At 29.2% G+C, this 22,805-nt stretch overlaps 1 protein-coding gene across 2 annotated transcripts in view; it reads left to right on the top strand.

Annotated features, from left to right (window-relative positions):
• Positions 1–22,805, top strand: part of Dbp80 (putative ATP-dependent RNA helicase Dbp80) — a 110,279-nt gene that overhangs the window by 40,503 nt on the left and 46,971 nt on the right. For both annotated transcript variants that reach the window (XM_065506859.1, XM_065506858.1), the window contains one exon: positions 22,585–22,762. In XM_065506859.1, the coding sequence (XP_065362931.1) occupies positions 22,585–22,762 (178 nt within the window). The remainder of the gene's footprint in view (positions 1–22,584; positions 22,763–22,805) is intronic.

The raw sequence follows: 22,805 nt of genomic DNA, 5'->3' as shown, positions 1-22,805 counted from the left end.
AAAATCTCTTATTAGATTTATTCGTTTTAATCGAACAAGTGAAAAATCGAATAATTGAATAGCTTATTATATACCCTTTCCATTCATGGTGAAGTATATAATAATATATGACTCTGATTATTTTACGCGGAAAAGTTGCATAGGTTTCGAAAATGCTGTATTTATTTTCATCTAAGTCTAAGAATAATATTCTGAAAATACTGTATTCAAATTATTGGAACACAATAACAATTTTTAATGCCTTAAATATTTTCTAACCAAATTTTTTCATTCAGTAAGATTACAATTTCATTATAAATAAATGCTAATTTGTAGTCAATTCTCTAGTTCTTTCTATATTTCTATATTTATTTATTTCAAACAGTAATATAAAAAGCCTGAGGCCAATAAACTTATATTACAAAGATTTACTACTGAATAATAACACTTTGCTACAAAATGACACTTTTTGTCAGAACTTGAAAAGCCACATAATGGAGTTTGTAGAGCTAGGTGAGGACATACTAAAACCGTTTTCAAAGATTTTGAAACACCTTAAAAATTTTGAGTTATTTTGAAAAAACTGTTTTATTAGTCGTAGTACTTTATTATCTCAAACTCACACATTTTTAGACCGATTTCAAAATTTTAACAATTATAGTTAGGTAAAGAATTAAGCTTTCAAAAAATGTATGCATAAAATCTATATTCCTAGAAATTGTGTAAGTTTTTATAAATAGTTGCTTTCTTTTTTATTTTTTTCGTAATTTTTCAAATTCAACAATAGTTATTTTAATTTTTTTCTATGAAAATCTATTTTTCTTTGCAAAGTTTTTTAAAGACAATTTTATATAGACAGAAATGAGACATTACTTATTGAAATCGTTTTATACTTGCAAAAGTTATTAAACTTTTTCGAAAAAAGTTCCACAAAATTTACCTTGTAAATTAAAAATTGTACAAACATTTTTTTTGTATAGTTTTTTTTTATTCATATGGTCTGGGGGAGAGAATACTAAAAAGAAAATACCAAATAAACATTGGTATACATTTTTATAAGCTTCCATATCAAAATAAGAAATGAAAAGCGACTAAAATCAAAAAAGTTTTTAAATTTTGTTTTTCTATTAGATAGGAAATATGCTCTAAAAAAAAGCGTTTTATGCGCTTTAAATATACAGTAAAAACTTTATATTTTTTTCGTACTAACTTTGACAGTAAACAGTCAAAATTTCACATATAAAATCAAGCAGCTATTATTTGAACACAATATTCACAATGGAAGTCATGATACAACAATAACCAGGTAGAATCAGTAGGGAGAGTTTAAAATTGTATGCCTTGTTATGTCAAATATGAGAAAATGAGAAAAGAATAAAGAAAAATTTAAAAATTGTTTACATTTGAAAAACATAATTCATTTGCATACTCCAAAAAATTATTTACTCCTTTTATTGGCTCACGAGAAGGTAGTACATTTGGCATAAAACGTGCGCGTTTAGAGTCTTGATGCAGCTCAATGTAACCGCTGTTATCATAATGGTACATAAAAATCCTGGAGTGTTTTTTCAACTCAACGCCGCAAGCTGTACTCCATTCTTTAATTTTTTGTTCAGGACATTTTAAAAACCTTATATCCTTTTGTTGGGTTTCAAACAAAAAAGTTGTAAACTAATAATACTTTTTGAACTATGTTTATTGGTTTGTCATAAAATATCCCTTTTTTTGTTTGCAGCACAACAAGAATTTGTTTAAACTAAAAAAATATTTTAGGACATTATGACAATACGACCTAATAGGATACCATTTGAATCCCCCAATGGTTTATTTTATTTTATTTATTTATTCCAAGTAATATAAAAAGCCTATAAGGCCAATCAATATATATTACAAAAGTAAATTCCTGAATACAATTCATTATAATTATTATAAATAATAATACAAACTAAATTAATATTAATCAATTATTAATTAATAATAAAGAAAAAAAAATATTAAAAATGGCTCCCCAGCCGAAGAAGAAGAAAAAACATAAAAAAGAAATAAAATGTCCCTAAGTAGTAGCATAACATAATCTGAAAAGGCAACATGGCGACTATAAACTCAAAAAAGAAATACATTTTCTTTAATAAAAATCAAAATGGGATAAAGTAAAATTAAAAAAATAAAGTTTACAAAAAATAAGTAAATGTGCAAAAAGTTAATGTGAAGTAAGATGTGCTAATAATTTTAAACGGAAGGCATTATTTGAATGAGAAAAAACACGTAGGTCAAGTGGCAAGTAATTCCAACAACGGGCAATTCTAACAATAAATGAACGCTCAAAATGGGAACATCTAATTCTAGGAATTACAATTTGGGGGTTTCTCCTAGAATGAGAAAATGAAAACTCTGAGAAAAGTAAAAAAGGTAAACCAAATTTAATAACCCTAAAGAAAAAAAACAGGTTACGATAAGAAATAAATTCCTTAAAACTACATCCCAAAAATCGTTTCACATATTCAGAAATATGCATCCATCTGCGAATACCATAGACATAACGAACAATTGAGTTTACAATACGATTAAGCCTAGCGTGATTGAAAGCTGTAGTGCCAGAAAAAACTTCTAAAGCATAAAGAATATGTGGCATCAAAAGAGCATAAGCTAATTTGTATTTAATCCGTACTGGTAAATAAATGTTATTTGAATATATTGTACGCAAAATACCCAAAACTCTGTCATGTAAATGATCTATGTGCCTTTCAAATGAAAGGCGATGATCAACATACACACCTAAGCACCTAAGATGATCCACAAACAGTATTCTGTTATCACCAATGAAAACATTAATATCAGAAATATAATTTTCAGTGTTTCCAAAAAACATTGCCTTTGTTTTAGAAGAATTAATATGTAAAGAGTTGACAGATGTCCAGTTCAAAAAACGTCGAAGACTAAAATTAATGTTGGATTCTAAAACATCTACATTACCACGATCAGTACTAAATAAGAGAAAAATATCATCTGCAAACAAAAAAGATCTGCAAACACCAGTGTCAATACATTCAGGGATATCATTAACATACATGATAAAGAGAAGCGGACCTAGAACAGAACCCTGTGGAATTCCAGAAAATAGTGGAAGTATTCCAGAAAAAACACCATCAATATCAACAAATTGAGACCTTCCAGTCAAATACGAATAAATAAGCATACACGCGGACCTAGAAAATCCAAAGTTTGAATTTAGTTTTTCAATCAAAACAGAGAAACTAATAGAATTAAAGGCCTTCGACAAATCAAGAGATACTAGCACTGACAGGAAATCTTTATTAATATTGTCTCTAATAGAATCAGTTAAATTTAGTAGTAAGGAAGTAGTATTATGTTTACGACGAAAAGCATATTGTGAGGTAGATATATTTCCATGAACAAAAGACAAAACTTGATCCTTAAGAATATGCTCAACTACCTTAGATAATGCAGGAAGAATGGAAATCGGTCTTAAGTCATCAACATCATGCACAACTTTAGATTTCGGTATAGGGACAACGCGAGCTACTTTCCAAATATTAGGAAATTTTGAAGAAGTCAATATAGAATTAATGTGGAAAATTAAAAGACTAGAAATATGTGGAAAAATTGTTTTCAAAAACGAAATTGGAATACCATCATTGCCAATGGATTTGGATTTAACTCTACACAATGCAACCCACAGTTCCTCCTCAGAGATACACCTAAATGTAAACGTACCACTAAAATTATCAAAAACAATATTGTTATAATTATCCATATCAACAGCATTTGCAAAATAATCATTGACTTCATCCACATCAAAGTCACGCAGGACATCCTTTCCCTTAGAAAAACCACGTGCTTTCAAAACTTTCCACATTTCAGATGAGTCTAAACCGGAAAACAATTTAGCAAAATGTTTTTTCCTTTCATTGCGTATTATATTTTTGGCTCTATTACGATACCGACAGAAGACTTTCCAATTTTCATTCGAAGAACATGTTTGAAATGCAGAATATGCTAAATCTTTCATAGAATTTGCCAGAACTACACGATCAGACTTCATCCAATTATCAATTAGCTTAGTAATCTTTCGCCTAACGACTGGAACAAATGAATACGTAGACTCAATTAAAGCGCTAAGAATGGAACATTGATAATCAACGTCAATGGTTTCATAAAAATTTGAAGGGTCAAAATTAGATAAAGATGAAAAAATACCATTCCAATCTATATTTTTATGATCTCTATATTCAAAATAAGGTGATAATAATTCCGTATTAAAACAAAATAAAGCAAAAATAAGTGCATGATGAGATACAGAAGGACTTTGCACCTGGTCAGAATAACTTATCATAGAGCAATTACTTACTAACCAATAATCCAACAATGATGTAGAAGAATGAGCAACGTCATAATAAGTAGGTTTGGAATTATGATATAAAGATAAATTACACCTAAGACAAAGCAATCTCATCAGATTTGCTTTCATAACATTAAACAAGTTGCAGTTAAAGTCACCAACAACTATAACATTGGAAAATCTAGAAAATAAGTCAACGTGGTGGTTTTCAAAGGACACAATATCTCCATTAGGAAGGTAAACAACACCAAAAATAATCCTAATATTGCCGTCAAAAAGTTCTATAAACATCGATTCACAACTTCCAGGATCGGAAACTTTAAAAATTACCTTAAACTTAATGGCGCCCGATACATAAATACAAACACCACCGCCACGCAAATGTTGTCTATCATTCCTAACCAAGGTAAAACCAGGTATGTTAAGCGAGCTATTGGAAACGTATGGTTTAAGCCAGGATTCAGAAATTGCAATAATATCAAAGTTTCCAATAACAATATTTTTGAGCACATCAAATTTAACTGAGTTACTATTTGGCCTAATACTTTGGCAATTAATGTGTGCAATTTTTAACAGGTTAGAAGAACAATTTGACATGATTGATTTAATAGATAAGCTACTACTTACCACAGGACCGATATTAATGTTACTCATGGAGAAAATCAAAAAGAAATTTGTAAATGGCGGGGAACCAAGAGATTAAAACTATAATTACAAAATGCATAGAATGAAATCACAAACTATATATTAATACAGCTATCAAGCAATCAAAAAAAATGAGATCAAGTTACAACAGAGAGAGAAAAAAAATAAATTAATTAAGTTTATAACTGTTAATGCTCATATAATTTGTTTAAACAGCAAAAAAAAAAAAAAAAAAAAAACCTCAATAAAAGGCATACAAAAAATACTTTAAATTCAAATACGCCATTAAAACAAATTATAAAAAGCATAAATAAATAATAATCAAAAAAGTAAAGGTAAAAACTATTGATGGACACCAATATTATCCTTATATAAGCCAGTGCATTCATCAAGGTCATAGAAAACTTCTGCTCCGTCAGGCATAGTTAATTTGGCTTTAACCTTATCTGCATTCAGAATTTTGAATTTTGAAATAATCTTTTGACGCAACAACTTTCGGCAAAACGCATTTAAATTCGAAGCAGCAGGAGAGAAGTGGTCATTTAAGTATACTCGTCCAGATATTTCACCACCAATAATATCGCTTACTTTCAATGATCTAGTCTTGAAGTATTGGCTCATAATATTATCCCGCACAGAAACATTATTAAATTTGGCAAGGATAAGCTTTCTGTTGCTCATATAGCAAACATAACACAGTACAACACATGATTTTGGGACTCAATTCTGACAATTGCACGTGAAAGTAGCCCCAAAAATAAGAACTTCTGCATCATTAGTTTTGTCAAGTTTGCTGCCGTATTAATTTAATGGCCTTACGATTTTTTTTCTCAAGGTGGATTTTTATCACTTTTTCTATATTTTAGCACGGTTATATCTCGAATACCGTACGGAATATCTATTTTGTGGCTGAAGCAAAGTTGTAGATATTGAATAGTAGAAAAAAAGTACGGAACATACCTACCCGAAAAAGAAGCATCCAGTGCCTTAAAAATCGCCAAAATACCCATTTTTTAACCAATTTTTCACCTTTTTTGCTCAATAACTGGATTACAAATCCAATTATGGACTGATCACCATGAAATTAGGTCGTGTGATTTGTGTCTATATAAAAGTTATTTATCATGAATTTTGTATGTATACCATAATTTTTTACAGATTTATGCACTTTAAAGTGATTTTGGAAGTGTGTCTTATATGTGAGCTATGACTAATTATGGACCGATTATAAACAAATTCGGTACATATAATTTGTTCGGCCCAAGAACGAAGACTGTTGGAATTGGCTGAAAACGGTTCATTATTTCACCTAGCCCCCATACAAATGTCCTCCCGAAATTGGACTTTATCGGTCATAAATGTTTAATTTATATATGTATATACTCAAATTTCGCTCCAAATAAGTTTTATATATACAAAATTCATGTCAAAAAATTTTATTATGATCGGTCCATAATTATTCATAGCTCCCATATAGGACCCGCTTCCGAAAATCACTTTAAAGTGAATAAATCTGCTAAAAATTATGGTATACATACAAAATTCATGATAAATAACTTTTATCTAGACACAAATCACACGACCTAATTTCATGGTGATCAGTCCATAATTGGATTTGTAATCCAGTTATTGAGCAAAAAAGGTGGAAAATTGGTAAAAAATTTAAAAAAATGGCCATTTTTGCGATTTTTAAGGCACTGGATGCACCTTTTTCGGGTAGGTATGTTCCGTACTTTTTTTCTACTATTCAATATCTACTACTTTGCTTCAGCCACAAAAGAGATATTCCGTACGGTATACGATATATAACCGTGCTAAAATATAGAAAAAGTGATAAAAATACACCTTGAGGAAAACAAATTCGTATGGCCATTAAATTAATACGGCAGCCAACTTGACAAAACTAATGATGCAGAAGTTCTTATTTTTGGGGCTACTTTCACGTGCAATTGTCAGAATTGAGTCCCAAAGCAATGAACTGAAAAATGTTGTACTGTGTAATTAATGTCACGATCAGTAATATTAACACCATAGAACGAGCATAAGGAGATAACAGTAGACGTAAGATCGTTCAACCCAGAGGGCAATCCACTGAGCACAATGTCACCACGATTAAGTCTGCGATGCAGGACATTGTTCTCCGCCATTAAATTATTGATTTTTGCCGTAGTCGAGGAATCAATTTTTTCTATTAATTTACTGCACGCGATTATGTCTGATTTCATCTGCCTTAACTCGGAAAACATTTCCGTCATAGTGCTCTTAAAAGTATCACGATCCTCTTGCGCAGATTTAACAAAATCATTAAAACTAGTTTTCAAATCACGAAGCTCATCACGAAGAGAGTTGTCATTTTTAGATGAATTGAGGCAAGCTGCACAGGTAAATGCAAATGAAGGTTTGTCTTTAAGTAAGGCGAGGTGCTTCTCAGAAACATCAGCACAATGAAGGTGCAGCCACAAGTTGCATGAACTGCACTTGATGCTACCATGGGTTTTGGCAATACTATCATTACATGAAGCACATTTAATAGCTCTAGCAGCAGGCATTTTTATTTATATGTAAATAAAAAGAAATAGCAGTCGCAGCCCAAAAAAAAACAGCAACAAAAATAAAGGTGGTAAATGCAGTTATTTATTCAGCAACAAACAACAAGGCAACTTAAACACCAACACCAGCAGCAGTCAAGAAAATGTTTATTGTTTAAAAAATATAGGAAACTTCAAAGGAATATTGTTCCAAGCAATAAATATTTTATAAATCACCACAAATTAATTTATTTAAGCAGCAGTTAAGTGTTTATTTTTAATAACAAAAGACAGCTGTGTTACACACGCGTACTATTCAGGCATAGCGTTGCCAACTAATAATTAACTAATTTAATAGTTAAATTGATTTCTTCACAAAAATACTTAATAAACTTTTTTTAATTTTTGATGTTTTATTTTTATTTTATATATCGATGGCTTAATATAAAAAAGGCGTAACTCGATTTTTTGTTACTTCACAGGAAAAAGAAAAAACTTAATAAAATCCATAAAATCCATACAAAAAAAGATTTAATGCAATTTTTTATAAAAAGAGGCAACACTTTTTATTTCTCATTTAAAATTCATTTTTTTTTATTTTAATGAAGTTAATGAAGTTATTGGCCTTTTTTCATTGATATTTATGAATAAAAAATTAAGTTAGGGCTTTTTTAAACCTGAAAATTTGAGTTGAAAATATAATTTTAAAAAATAATATTATTATAATAATTCAGGTTTAAATAATAAAAGGAAATAATTCATGAAATTAAGAGGATTAAATCAGAAGTGAACTGTGAAAAATTATTTCTTATTGAACCAGTTATCAAAAAAGATGACAATATGCTTCTTTTAAAATCCTGTATTTGGGTTTGTTTGGGATTGCTATTTACTGCATATAAAGTGAATGTGGGAGAGATTCGTAAATGTCAGTTAAGTCTGTTTTGAAATATATTGATCCTGATGAGTCATACGCCAAGGCTCGTAGAATATTTACAGTAAGATCACCAATACTTCGGCTTAAGTTTTGAAATTGAGGTTTGAGTACATACATTTCATGAACTTTTATAGTAATCATAGTCGTTGTGCAAATGGTGAGCTTGTAGGGGTGCTGGAACTTTTCGTGCCTCCTTTATTAATTGCACAAATTGCGATGGAAAATTTATTTGCTTATTTTAAAATTTTCTTTCTATAAGGGAATGGCTTGAGTCACATTCCAGTTGAGTATGTCCACTTATTAAAAATATTTGTTCAATCGTTATTTGAGTTTCCATACTAAAAGCCAACAATGCATTAGAGAATATTAAATTGCGGTTTTGGTAGAGTTTGGATCTTCCACAAATGTTTAATAACACATTTCGCAAAAACGGAAGATATTAGACATTCATTTGTTTCATTGTATATTGTGAAATTATGTAGTTTTATAAAATGCAGCACTCGTCTTTAGTTGAGGAATTAATTATTTCCTAGGTTTAAATATGGAATAGTTTGATCCCTTTAATAATTGCGCAAAAAATTGATAGCACAACTTTATGTTATAATAGATGAAAAAATCCGATTCAGAATCGAATTTGATACTTGTAAAAAATGATAACCAATCAAACAAAACAAAAAAAATGAGTTAGGGCTTTTTCTTTTAAAAATTCTTTGACTTGACTTAGGTCTTTTTTGAAATCGTAATAAATCTGTTATTTGCAATAATATCCTCCTGAAATTTTGAGGCAAGGTGCATCTGACATTTGTTTACCAGAATAAACAAAAAACGGCATTTTTAAAAAAAAATTAGTTACGCCTTTTTTATATTAAGCCATCGATATGTAAGTCTGACAATTCAAGGTATGAACAAGTAAGAGTGCTATATTCGGCTATGCCGAATCTCATATACCCTTCACCAAGGTGCATTTAATAAGGTGCCATCGGCAGCACAGCTGATTATAGAAATAGCACGCACAAATGTCAAACTACATATATAAAAAATATTCGCCCGTACGTCCGTATGTCAAACTCTATATATAAAAAATAAGTGAATTCGCCTGTATTTATTTGAATTCGCTACTGCTGTCACCTTGTTAAATACGCCTTGCCCTTCACCTTTGTTGTGGATGCATTATTATTTTTTATAATTAGTATATATGTATGTACATTGCCCACTTTCAGCGTACAGCATCCTAAATTTATCAAGAACACAAAAAACAACAACAACGCCAAACGAAACAAAACACCAAAAGAAAAAACAAAAACAAAATACGCAAGGCAATGAAACCAACACGCATCCAAACATACGTTTAATTGTATAAAAAACAACAACAACGACAAAAGAAACAAAATACGCAAAGCATGCACATTCAAACATACGATTTGTTGATTTTTTGTCAAAAAAACCAACACACAACCAAACAAAAGTTTAGTTGTATAAAAAACAACAACAACGCCAAAAGAAACAAAACACAAAAAAAAAACAAAATACACAAAGCTTGCACATCCAAGCATACGTTTTGTTGTTTTTTTGTCAAAGCATGCAATACATTGTGTTTTTTGATGAAATTTTCAGAGGTTGTCTCGGATTTTTGCTCATATCTCCGTTATTTATGGACGGATTTTGCTGATTTTAAATAGCAAAATTCTCGAAAGTATGTCTGACAGAATTGTTGAAGATTTGGATCCCGAAGATATCTGGGGCCTTCAGAAAATTGATTTCAACAGACAGACAGACGGACAGACAGACAGACAGACAGACGGACATGGCTTAATCGACTCCGCTATCTATAAGGATCCAGAATATATATACTTTATAGGGTCGGAAATGAAAAATGTAGAAATTACAAACGGAATGACAAACTTATATATACCCTTCTCACGAAGCTGAAGGGTATAAAAATTGAGAACTTACTTTTCAATTGATTCTACCTTGTAATAGTTATATTATGAATAGAACCCAATAAACCAGAAAACGATATGATAGTAAAAACGGTATTACTTTAAGGGGACGATTATATCACATTTTATTATTTAAAACTAAATTATCAAAATATCGTTTTAAAATATTTTGCTTAAAATAAAATAAATAAAAAACGACAAACATTTGAAAAAAACTTCAAACAGAAAAACAATTTAATTAAAAATTTTCAAACAACACAAGAAAAATGAATATGAAATCATTTAAACAGGTCAATCTTTTTTTCAGTTTTATGGTGAATTCACCTGTATGCAATATTTAAAATTTTCAAATATTTACAACAAAATTGTTATGTTTCCTTTTCTTTCAGGTTTTTATCTTATTTTAACGAAATAAATGTGTATTTAACAGTAAAAAAATATATAATTTTAGCATTTAGAATAAAATCTCTAGCATGGCGATTTCACTATCGTTTTTATTGGAAATTATGATAACGAAAACGATATCATAATTTCCTGGAAAAACGATATTATATGGAACGATACAATTTAGTCCGCAAAAACTATCGTTTATGACACGCAAACGATATCATATATGATAGATTATATCATCTATGTATATGATATCGTTTCGATATCGTTTTAATATCGTTTGGTTTATTGGGATGTTATAATTTTAATGCGAATATTGCTGTCTTTGTTTCTCATATTATCTTTATATATATAATTCTTCTGTACGTGTGTTAGTAACTGAACTCCTCCTTAACGGCTAGGCCGATTTCGATGAAATTTGTTGTGTGTGTTTGAGTTTGTCCCTGGATGGTTTAGATTCACAATTGACCTATATATGAACAATAGGCATGGTACCTCTCATTCAAAGGAAGCATTTATTATTGCATATCTGGAGTACTATTATAGTGGGAGTCTTCAAACTTTGTGTGAGCTATGGCAGAACAACGTTTGCCTGGACATAGTATTTTATATATTGTGCTATTGTACATTCTCTTAATATTAACCCTCCGTTAGTCGCAATCATTTTCAATCGAGACTATTCGCAATATATCAAATTGACATCAATAAAAGAAGTCGCGTTTGAAAATAATCTCTTCACTTTTTATTTCGAAAACATAAAAACAATATTAAATTCAAACACCCTAACCATAGAGAATTATACATAGAGACGAGACACTCCGATTTGTCAAACAAAAATACAAAAAATCATATGTCTGATACAACAACAAAATACATTGACTAGCATGTATTTTGTTGTTGCAAGAGATAGGTTTTTGACAACAGACTTAGGTTTTTGACAATTCCGTCTCATCTCTATGTTACCCTATGACCTTAACTATGAAAGAAATTTTAAAGTTAATTTTTGTTGAAGTCGACTTTATTTTAAAATAGAACTTTTGCTTTTATTTGAAAAAAGCTTCAAAACTTTTTCCAACATATACATTCAAATAAATGAAAATATTTTTCAAAGAATGTAAATATAAAAACGAAATTTCAAAAAATTAAAGAAAAAAAATGTACACAAAAGTTCAAAACAAAAAGCTTTTTTTGAAATAATAAAACAACATTTTAAATTATATTTTAAATTTGTACTATGGTACGAAATTTAAAATAATAGTCAACTTTTTGGACTTAAAATCGACTTTAAGGTTTTTGTAGTCAGGCTGAAAGTATTTAAAATAATAATAAAAATAAAATTGCAGTACCCAATAAACCAGAAAACGTATGATAGCAAAACCAATATTAACTTATGATATCATATATTATTATTGAAAACGATATTATTATAATATAGTTTTCATTCCAATAAAATAAATGAATAAATTATAAACATTTGAAACAAACTTCAAACTGAAAATAATTTAAATTAAAAATTTTCAATCAAAATACGTAAGATTTTGATTGAATATTTTATTTAATTGTATGCTGATTTGAAATGTATGCAATATTTAAAACATTCAAATATTTGCAAAATTATGCGTATGTGTTGTGAATGAGATGAAAATATGTATGATATGGGCCCTATTCCACAAAAAAACTTATCAACTTTTCACTTTGCATTTATCAAATTTTTGGTCAATTTGCAAAACTTTATGTTCCTCAGAAATATAAAATTTGATAAGTGATAAGTTGAAATTGATTGCTGATGATACTGCTATTCTAAGCATTCATGAAAACCCTCAAGAAGCGTCTCGTCACTTACAAAACCACATATTTGAATTAGAAAAATGGTTAAAACAATGGAAAATTAAAGTCAACGAGCAAAAATGTACACACATTACATTTACATTGCGTAGAGAATCATGCCCCCCTATTCATATCAATAACCAAACAATAATTCAACAATCGGAAGTGAAATACCTCGGAATACATCTCGATCGTCGCCTTACATGGAAAAGTCATATAGATGCAAAGTTGACTCAAATGAAATTGAAATCAATTCAAATTAATTGGCTTATTGGCAGAAACTCCACGCTTAGTTTAGATTGTAAACTTCTACTTTATAACATGATCATAAAACCGATATGGTGTTATGGCTTACAGTTATGGGGCACGGCCTCAGCGTCAAATGTAGAAAAGATCCAAAGACGCCAAAACAAGTTTCTAAGAATGATCACAGTTGCCCCCTGGTATATCAAAAACGAAAATACACAAAGATCTAAACGTGCCTATTGTAAAAACTGAAATCTCGAAAAACGTACAAAAATATTTAAAAAAACTTGAAGTTCACCCAAACCCGCTGGCCCGCAACATATTAGATAACCGTGGCCACACTCGATTAAGAAGGAGGGACACAGCAGACCTAATCTAGAAGGAAGAATGCCAATTTAACCAAAACAACCATGAACACAAAATTTTTTCGTCCGGCACTGGCTGGACTAATTAAATAATAATATTAGATATAAGATTTGAACCACTTATTGTTATTTCATTAAATAATGAAGATACAATAAATAAATGATGAAAAAAAAAAAAAATAAAAAAAATAAGTGTGATTTGCAAAGTTTTTGCAATTTTTATATTCTGTTTGCAATTTCTGTTCCACGTACGTTCTCTTCTTCAAAGTGCAAAGTTAATATTGAAAAGTGTAATTTGCAAAGATTTTGCAAATAATTATGCTGTTTCGTTCCACAAAAACTGTAATTCTATTTTTGCAAAGCAAATTTTTATAAGTTTGTCAAAAATTGTCAAGGTAAACAAACGACAGCTTTACAAATTCATATTGTTATAACTAGTAAAGCTTTAAAAACGTTAAGACGTGAATTTTTGTTCTACGATAGTGAAGACGCGGTTATAACAAGAAATTATATAGACCGAATTAATTTTTCATGACTACAAAACATTTATTAAAAAAAAAAATTTAAATGAAAAAAAAAAATTGGAAAAATATTAAAAAATAAATTTCGAAATAAAAATGTTTGGCATAAAATTGTCACTAAAAAAATAATTTTTTTTTTAAAATTAATTTTTAAAAAAAAATTTTGAATTAAAATTTTTGTCACTAAAAAAATTTAAAAACATTTTGAAATGAAAATTAAAAAAAAAAATTGTTTACCTAAAAATATTTAAAATTTTTATTTCAAGTATAATTTGGTGAAGGGTTTTTATTTTGCGGCTCATATAATAAGACAGAAATGCAAAGATGATTAAATGCTTTGTGGAACACTTTGCGCACTCACTTTGCACAGAGAGCGCAAAGATTTTGCAAAGAGAACAAACACTTTGCAAACATTAGCTTATTGCAAAGTGAGGTTTGCAAGGAATATTGTGGAACAGAAACACTTATCACTTTGCCAAAAAATTAAATTTGATAAGTGCAAAGTGAAAAGTTGATAAGTTATTTGTGGAATAGGGCCATGATATGTTATTTTTCTTTTCCAGGTTTTTCTCTTATTTCAGCGATATATCTAGTATTTTTTTAGTATAATTTTTAGTATTAAATAGCATTATGAATAAAATTTGTAGCATGGCGTTTTTTCTATTGTTTTTATTGGAAATTATGATAGCAAAAACGATATCATAATTGCCTGGAAAAACGATATTATAATTAACGATATCATATATGATAGTTTATATCATCTAGATGATATTGTATTGATATCGTTTTAATATCGTTTGGTTTATTATAAATATTTATAAATTATTATAAATAGTTATAAATATATTTTTATCAAAATATAGCTAAAAACTTAGGGTGTTTAAAAAAATTTACAATAAAAAAATTGCATGTATCAACTAGATCAGTTGAGAGTAACGGAGGGTTAAAGAACGGTTAAGTTTGAATTAGAACTAAAATTTGATATTTAGGTGGCGCTATTATTAAAATAGTGCTTATTTTATACTAAAAAAAACATATTTTTTTCAATTTTGAATTTTAAACAAAGGAAGTAAAAACCTGTAACAACGAAAAAAAGTAAAAAGTCAAAATATGCTATTAAACAGTAAAATATGCTCTAAAAACTCAAAAATGTGACATAAACATGCTCTTAAATCAAATATATGCAAAAATATGAATTTAAGGGTAAAATATGCAAAAATATGCACTAACAAATCGATGCCAAAATTCTTAAATAGTTCTGAAATGTGTAAATATCTTATCCTTGTGCCCATTAGACTCACCAGAAAAAACATGCATTTGCATATTTTGGTTTCCCTGGTCATTACTGTACTTATTATTACTTATGCCCAACCCTCTTATTAAGTTTTTATCATCAACTAAGAGCCAAATGCATACAAATTGTCTGCTAAGATTAGCGAACACCATTATATTGTCAAACATTGATTATGGTTTAGTCATCTACAATAAGACTTCTAAAACAACATTTAAAACAGTGGAAAATATCCTAAACGCTGAATACCCTAGTGATTATTCACCACCGTTGGAATTTCGTCCTCCGTGGTTGCTCCTTTAGTCTTCAAATCGTTATTCAATGAAATGTTCAGCGAATACAGCAAGAATGACTGGCACTTCATTTTCACAGACGGATCGAAGACTACGAAACATGTAGGTTTTGCCTTAACTGATGAAGTTGGAAATCGCAAAAAACGGGAATATTACACCAAGTAGCAACTATATTTGAAGCTGAAGCCATAGCAATAATTGAAGCCTTAAAGCTAGGCGAAAACTCACGTAGTAAATATATTATTTGTACAGATAGCCGTTCGGTATTTGACGCTGCTTTAAATTAAAATAATAAAAATTAATTAATTATTTCGATACAACAACAAATAAAAAAAAAAATGAAAAATAAAATTAAGCTACTATGGATTCCAGCTGCAAAATCAGTATATCTGCAACCAGGGTTTAAAATTAGTTAAAAGTTTTTTACATTTGACTACTGACTGCGCAATAAATATGAATCGTTTTCATATTAATGTGCACAAATACTGAAAATATACAAACTATAAACCAATGCCTTATATGCACAAGCTTCATGGTAGAAATATTTGTCGCAGCTTTTCCAAAAATATTTTGCCTTACAAAATATTTTACGTTGCAGATAGAAGACAAAATGATAATTTTTCATTTTTAAAACATTTGCTGCCTAAATATAAGGAGTGAGATCGAAAAATTCTTAACACACGTTTTTCATTACATTTTTTAACCCAAGTATTATTTGAATTTTTTTTTGATCAAGTTACCTTTGAAAAACATGTCAGTTATTATGTGTAATGTCAATTATATTAATTTTTTTGTTAATCTGATTAAAATGAGTGACCAGAAAAAAGTGCGTACTGAAATTATTAAATATTTTCAACAAAACCCAACTTGGTCTTACAAAAAGTTGGCCAAGCATACAAAGGTCTGCCGTCAAACTGTTTCCAATGTTATTAAACAGTACCGGGAGAACTTGTCAGTTGATAGAAAACCTGGTTCAGGTAGAAGGAATGGTCCACATGATGTTTCTAAAGCCAAAAAAATAGAACGCATTTTCAAAAGAGCTCCCAACACATCCGGTAGGAAAGCAGCCCGGTTAGCTCAGTGCTCGGACTATTTGGTACGAAAAGTTAAAGCTAATGCAGGTTTAAAAACATACAAGGCTCAAAAAGTTCCTGACAGGAACGCTACTAAAAATTTAGAGGCCAAAAACAGAGCACGGAAATTGAAGTCAAGTTTTATAAAAAAATATTCTTGCTGCATAATGGATGACGAAACGTATGTTCTGGCAGATTTTTCGCAACTTCCAGGTCAAAAATTTTATGTTGCTGATGCTCGAGGGAATGTTGAAGAAAAGTTTAGGACCCAAAAGCAGACAAAATTTCCCAGAAAGTTCTTGGTATGGCAAGCAATATGCAGTTGCGGCAAAAGAAGCCACTCATTTGTTACAACGGGCTCTATAAATACCGAAATTTACATCAAGGAATGTTTACAAAAAAGGCTGCTTCCATTCATAAGACTTCATAATGTGTCCACTTATTTTTGGCCTGACTTGGCATCCTGTCACTATGGCAAACAAGCCCTTGAGTGGTACAAGAACAATGTGGTATTTGTACCAAGAGAGGCAAATCCTCCAAACTGCCCGGAGCTAAGGCCAGTGGAGAGATATTGGGCTCTTGTTAAAAGAGAATTGAAGAGTACAAAAAAGGTGTCCAAAAGTGTGGTAGATTTTAAACGGAGATGGACTACATGTTCGAGCAAAGTGACAGAAAGCACTATAAAAACGTTAATGGAAGGGTTTCCGAAAAAGGTTCAAAATTTCATCACTAGTGATTAAAACTATAAAAATAATTTTTTTTGTAAATTGTAATAATAATTTCAATCAAATAAAAAAAAAATTAAAGCTGTAAGTTTAGTGGTTTCTTTTTTATAAACATATATGTATGTTAAGAATTTTTCGATCTCACTCCTTATGTATATTTTTGGTTAGCAAAAACAAATGAAATTGCTTGTGTATAATATACAAACAATTTACTACTAAAACATCATATATGCAAACAAATTGCAGTGTGAAAACCATAAACTGCAAACGATATGCGCAGTGAAAAATTCAAACAATGAAAATATGGAATTGCTAAATGTAAAAAACGAAATTGTGCAAAGTTCAAAATGTTTAAAGCGAAAATGTTTATTTATAAAATATTTCCGCCACATATATGGAAATATTTCGCCGCATATAGTCACCGAGTAGAAAAATGTGAAAAAAACTATGAAGTTGATTTGGGTGTACAAAATAAAAAATTGTATTGAAATGTGTGTTAATAAAGAATTTTAGTGCAATAAAATAGAAGTTTTATTTTTTGAGGTATGTAATTGTATTGTGAAAGAATACAATGAAAATACATTAAATAAGATTGTGGACAAAGGTTAGCGGAGGATATTATTATTGAATTTTTTGATTGATTGTTTGATTTTTTAATACGAATTCAAATGTATTCAAATAATTTTGTTTGTATATATGTGACAACAACAGCCAACCATGTAATAATAAATAACAGGATCTAAAATGAAATAAAATGTAATGCATTTTATGAATGAAATCTATCATATAAAGTGTTTGTACATTCAAAAGTATCCTTTCGTAAAATTTGTAACAGGAGAACAAACAAATCAATAAAAAAGCAGTATAGAAAATAATTGAGCAAGAACAATTTTATGTTTAAGATATATGTAAATGCAAAAAAGGCACAGGCATAAGTACAACAGGAGCAAAAGGAAATTAACTGCAACAACATCAACTTATACCAGTGTTGTCAATTTAGCCCTTTTTAGGCTAAATTTAGTCCTTTTCAATCTTGTTTAGCCACAAAAAAATTAATTTAGCCTTTAGCCATTTTTTTAGCCTTTTTTATTTTCATTTAGCCATTTTATGACTAAATCAAAACTTATATATTTACTCTAATGATCTGATTTTGATCATTAGATCATAGTTCAAAAAAATTGGCAGCGATATTATGACAAAAATTAATTAAAAATTTTGAATCAGTAAACAATTTAAGCACATACAAATTGTTGGAACCTTCCATACATTAAAAAAATGCCATAACTAATATAGAGAAAATGGACCTTATTTGAATAAAAATGGTTAATAAATATGTTAATGTTTTACGCGCGGGATAAATACTTTTAACTTTATCTGGGCGATGTACTGACGTTAAAATAGTACTTTAACATATATTTTATAACACATGCCATGTAGTATACCGTTTTCAAAGACTACAATCCAACCAATTTAGAAAGAAAAATTCAGTTCATTATCGATAATAATTTAGCTATGATAATTTTTATCTGATCAAATATAAGAAATTAACTTTTTTCCAAATTTAAATTAAATATTTATGTTTACATATTTTGGCTACCTTAGTTTTGATATGTTTACTAAATAATGGCAAAATTTATGTTTTTGCTAATGAAAAGGATTACTTTATACATACAGCCCAATTATGAATAAAAATTCCCCGCGAGTTTTTCCCCTTTTCTAATTTTTCCTATTCAAATTCAATGGGAAAAAACTCTCGGGGAACAAACTCCCGCGGAATTTTTTATTCATAATTGGACTGAAAATTTGTCTTTCATATAAAAAAATTTGCCTAGGAGCATTTTGCAGGCCAGGTGATAAATACGAGGCTTTAAAAACATCGGCATATGATATACGTGTGGCCCCATATTACGTTATTTTAAAGTTAAGAATCAATATACAGGAATAAATATTCTTATTTTCTTGCATTTGATCGTGTGTTATATTCATACATTTTTGTTTGTCTATTCGGCATAGCCAAATGTAACATTCTAAGTTGTTTTTTGTGTCAAATGTATGTATTTTTATACCCTTCACCTTCGTGAGAAGGGTATATATAAGTTTGTCATTCCGTTTGTAATTTCTACATTTTTCATTTCCGACCCTATAAAGTTTATACATATATTCTGGATCCCTATAGATAGCGGAGTCGATTAAGCCATGTCCGTCTGTCTGTCTGTTGAAATCAATTTTCTGAAGACCCCAGATATCTTCGGGATCCAAATCTTCAATAATTCTGTCAGACATGCTTTCGAGAATTTTGCTATTTAAAATCAGCAAAATCGGTCCACAAATGGCTGAGATATGAGGAAAAAACCAAGACAACCTCGATTTTTGACCTATTTTTGACCTATATCTGGATTAGTAAGACATTAATATAGACAATATAGATGTCTAATGATAGATATTTCAAAGACATTTGCAATGACGTATATAAGACCATAGTAAGATGGACCTACAATGGGTCAAAATCCAAATTTTTTAACCCACATTTTTTTTTTCACAAAAAAAATTTAAAAACCAAAAAAAATTTTAAAATTTAAAAAAAAAAAATTTTATATTTAAAAAAAAAATTAAAATTAAAAAATTTAAAATAACAATCGAAAAAAAAATTTTCCCAAAAAATGAAAAAACTGGAAAAAAAATTTAATTTTGTTTACCTAAAAATATTTAAAATTTTGAAGTATAATTTGGTGAAGCACTCTTACTTGTTTTAATTAAAAATGTTAGCCCTTTTTAGCCACTTTTTAGCCTTTTTTTCTAAGTATTTAGCCCTTTTTGTTCAACAAGATTTGGCAACACTGACTTATACTCATAATAACGTAATTATGATATAAAACTGCTATATGTGTGTACATGTGTTCTGTAACTGCATAATGCAACAACAATTTAAAAAAAAAATTTAAAATTTAAAAAAAAAAATTAAAAAATTTAAAATAACAACGAAAAAAAAAATTTCCCAAAAAATGAAAAAACTGGAAAAAAATTAAATTTTGTTTACCTAAAAATATTTAAAATTTTGAAGTATAATTTGGTGAAGGGTATATAAGATTCGGCACAGCCGAATATAGCACTCTTGTTTTAATTAAAAATGTTAGCCCTTTTTAGCCTTTTTTTCTAAGTATTTAGCCCTTTTTGTTCACCAAGAATTGGCAACACTGACTTATACACATAAGTACGTAATTATGATATAAAACTGCTATATGTGTGTACATGTGTTCTGTAACTGCATAATGCAACAACAATTTATGCAAAAATCATAAACGAATCCATAAATAGGTTCAATGATGCTCGTGAGTGATTTTGGAATGATAGAAAATGTAAGCATCAACATGATATGACCAAAAAAAGTTAAAAAGGGATAGAAAATGTAACAACAAGATTATGGAAGGACACGTGTATGAAAGCAAGAATAATTTATCACTAGAAATGAATACAAAGAGGTAATAAATAACAGGAGATACGAAATTTAAGAAAGTTCCTGAAAATATAATTATGCAATGAAGAAAATTTTGAGGTATACAAATATCAAGTGAGAGCGTAAATGATCGAGTTTGTGGTTTTAAATACTCATTCATATGTATCCATCCATTCGTAGTATTTCTAACAGGAGAACAAAAAAACAAATAAGCAAAAGAGAACAAATTATGCAACAACAAATATTTTACATAGGCATAGAGTGCAGCAGGAGAAAAAGGAAATACAACAAGAACTACTTATGCAGACTGCAACCCATAATTTTTAAATAGATGTGCTACCACAAAACTTAATATGGCCTTAGAACGCAAATGGAAGAAATACAAACACCCATACAAAATCCTCAATCCTGCAAAACAACCCACACTTCTGCCAACATCAACCAAAAAAATGTTTAACAAGGCTACGACTAACACATACACGACTTACCGACCAGTATTTGATGAATAGAACTGCACAACCAGTATGCACCTTCTGTAGCTCCTCACCTTTAACAGTTTTTCACATCTTAGTAGACTGACCGGTTGTAGGAAACTTACGTGTATCCATTTGCAAATGCTCTAACATTGTTGATTTATTAAAATATCCATCCAATAACAAGATTAACAAAGTCTTTGAATTTTTAAAAAAAAAACTTTCTTTACATAACCAAATTTAATTTTGAAATACCTGGTGTAAATATCTTATGGCGTTTTCTTTTCTGACAAAAAATGTCGCCAACATATTTTGTACCATTTATTAAAGATTACCCATACCCTCATAATGTTTTACATTTTTAACGATCATAATGGAACAAAAACCATTACCATTTATGCAATTTTCTTTTATGTACCTTCTAACTGTTGTATAACTATACATTTTGATGTTTAAAAAGTGCTGCATTTCTAACTCTTTGATAAAATTGAGGGTGAAACGTGTAGCATATCTTCGGGGTTTTAGGGCAACATTATTTGAAAAGAACACGTTATACCCTTACCAAACTACATTTTTTTAGAAAAGACACAGAAAAGTGTAAAAGGCAGAATAAAGGCATCATTTATGCCAGAAAAGAAAACGCGATTAATATGTAAATACCTTATTTTAAGGACATTGTTGCTAGTGATTTTAGCTTTAAGATTTGTTTTAATTTCAATTATAATAAATATGAAAATAAATAAATATCTGTGGTCATAAGCAATAACCACCTAAGTCGACTTAAGAATGATTTGAGTTATATATGCTACATTATTCTGTTCATAGAACTGTATGTATACGTGAAATCCCTACCTTCCTAACTTTCTTATTTAAAAAGTTATTAATTAGAAACATATTGGCCTAAGTCCTAAGGAAGACTTAACTTAAGAAAACATTCAATTATATTTTATTTTGTTTAAATAGCTTATAATGAATTTAGTTGTTATTGTATATTTTTCACGAAATAAATTTTCATAAATAAGAGTGCTGATATAAGAGCCAAACTAAAGATAAGCGATTATTGCAAATTGGCTTAATTACTTGACATGTCAATTTTTAAATATGTAATAACAGCTTAACTCAACATACATATGCCAAGCAACAATCAATACTCTTATTTTCAACAAACGCCTAATCAGACATTAGCATTTTCAATTTAGTATTTCTGAGTTGCATTAAGCGATAATAAATAAAGCTTTTGTTATAATTTTTCATTTTAGCATAATGATTCTGCATTATACTTTTTCTAATACACTCTTTTATTTTTTTCAGAAACGCTTTTATAAATATAAATAGCTTTTTCTCAAAAACATGTTTTTTGAATTAGGCGGTTATTGCTTGTAACCACAGATATATAAAAATTCAGGAGTAAATCTTTGTAATATAAGTTTATTGGCCTCAAGAGGCTTTTTATATTACTGTATGAAATAAAGAAAATAAAATGCGTATATAACAAAATGTTTGCTAAAACTAAACAATGTAATTTCATTATTATTTTTAGTTTTACCAGGCACCAAATTATCAGACCATATAATAATAGGTACACCAGGCAAAGTTCTCGACTGGGGTCTTAAATATCGTGCTATCGACTTAAAGAAAATTCGAGTTTTTGTGTTAGATGAAGCTGATGTTATGATAGCCACCCAAGGACATCATGATCAATGTATTCGTATTCATAAGTAAGTTATATTAATTATTTATTGCATTATCACAATTTTAAGT

This window comes from Calliphora vicina, chromosome 4 (assembly GCF_958450345.1).
Source record: "Calliphora vicina chromosome 4, idCalVici1.1, whole genome shotgun sequence".
NCBI classification, from domain to species: Eukaryota; Metazoa; Arthropoda; class Insecta; order Diptera; family Calliphoridae; genus Calliphora; species Calliphora vicina.
Note: the sequence above shows the minus strand (reverse complement) of the source record. Positions and strands in the feature narration are given on the sequence as shown.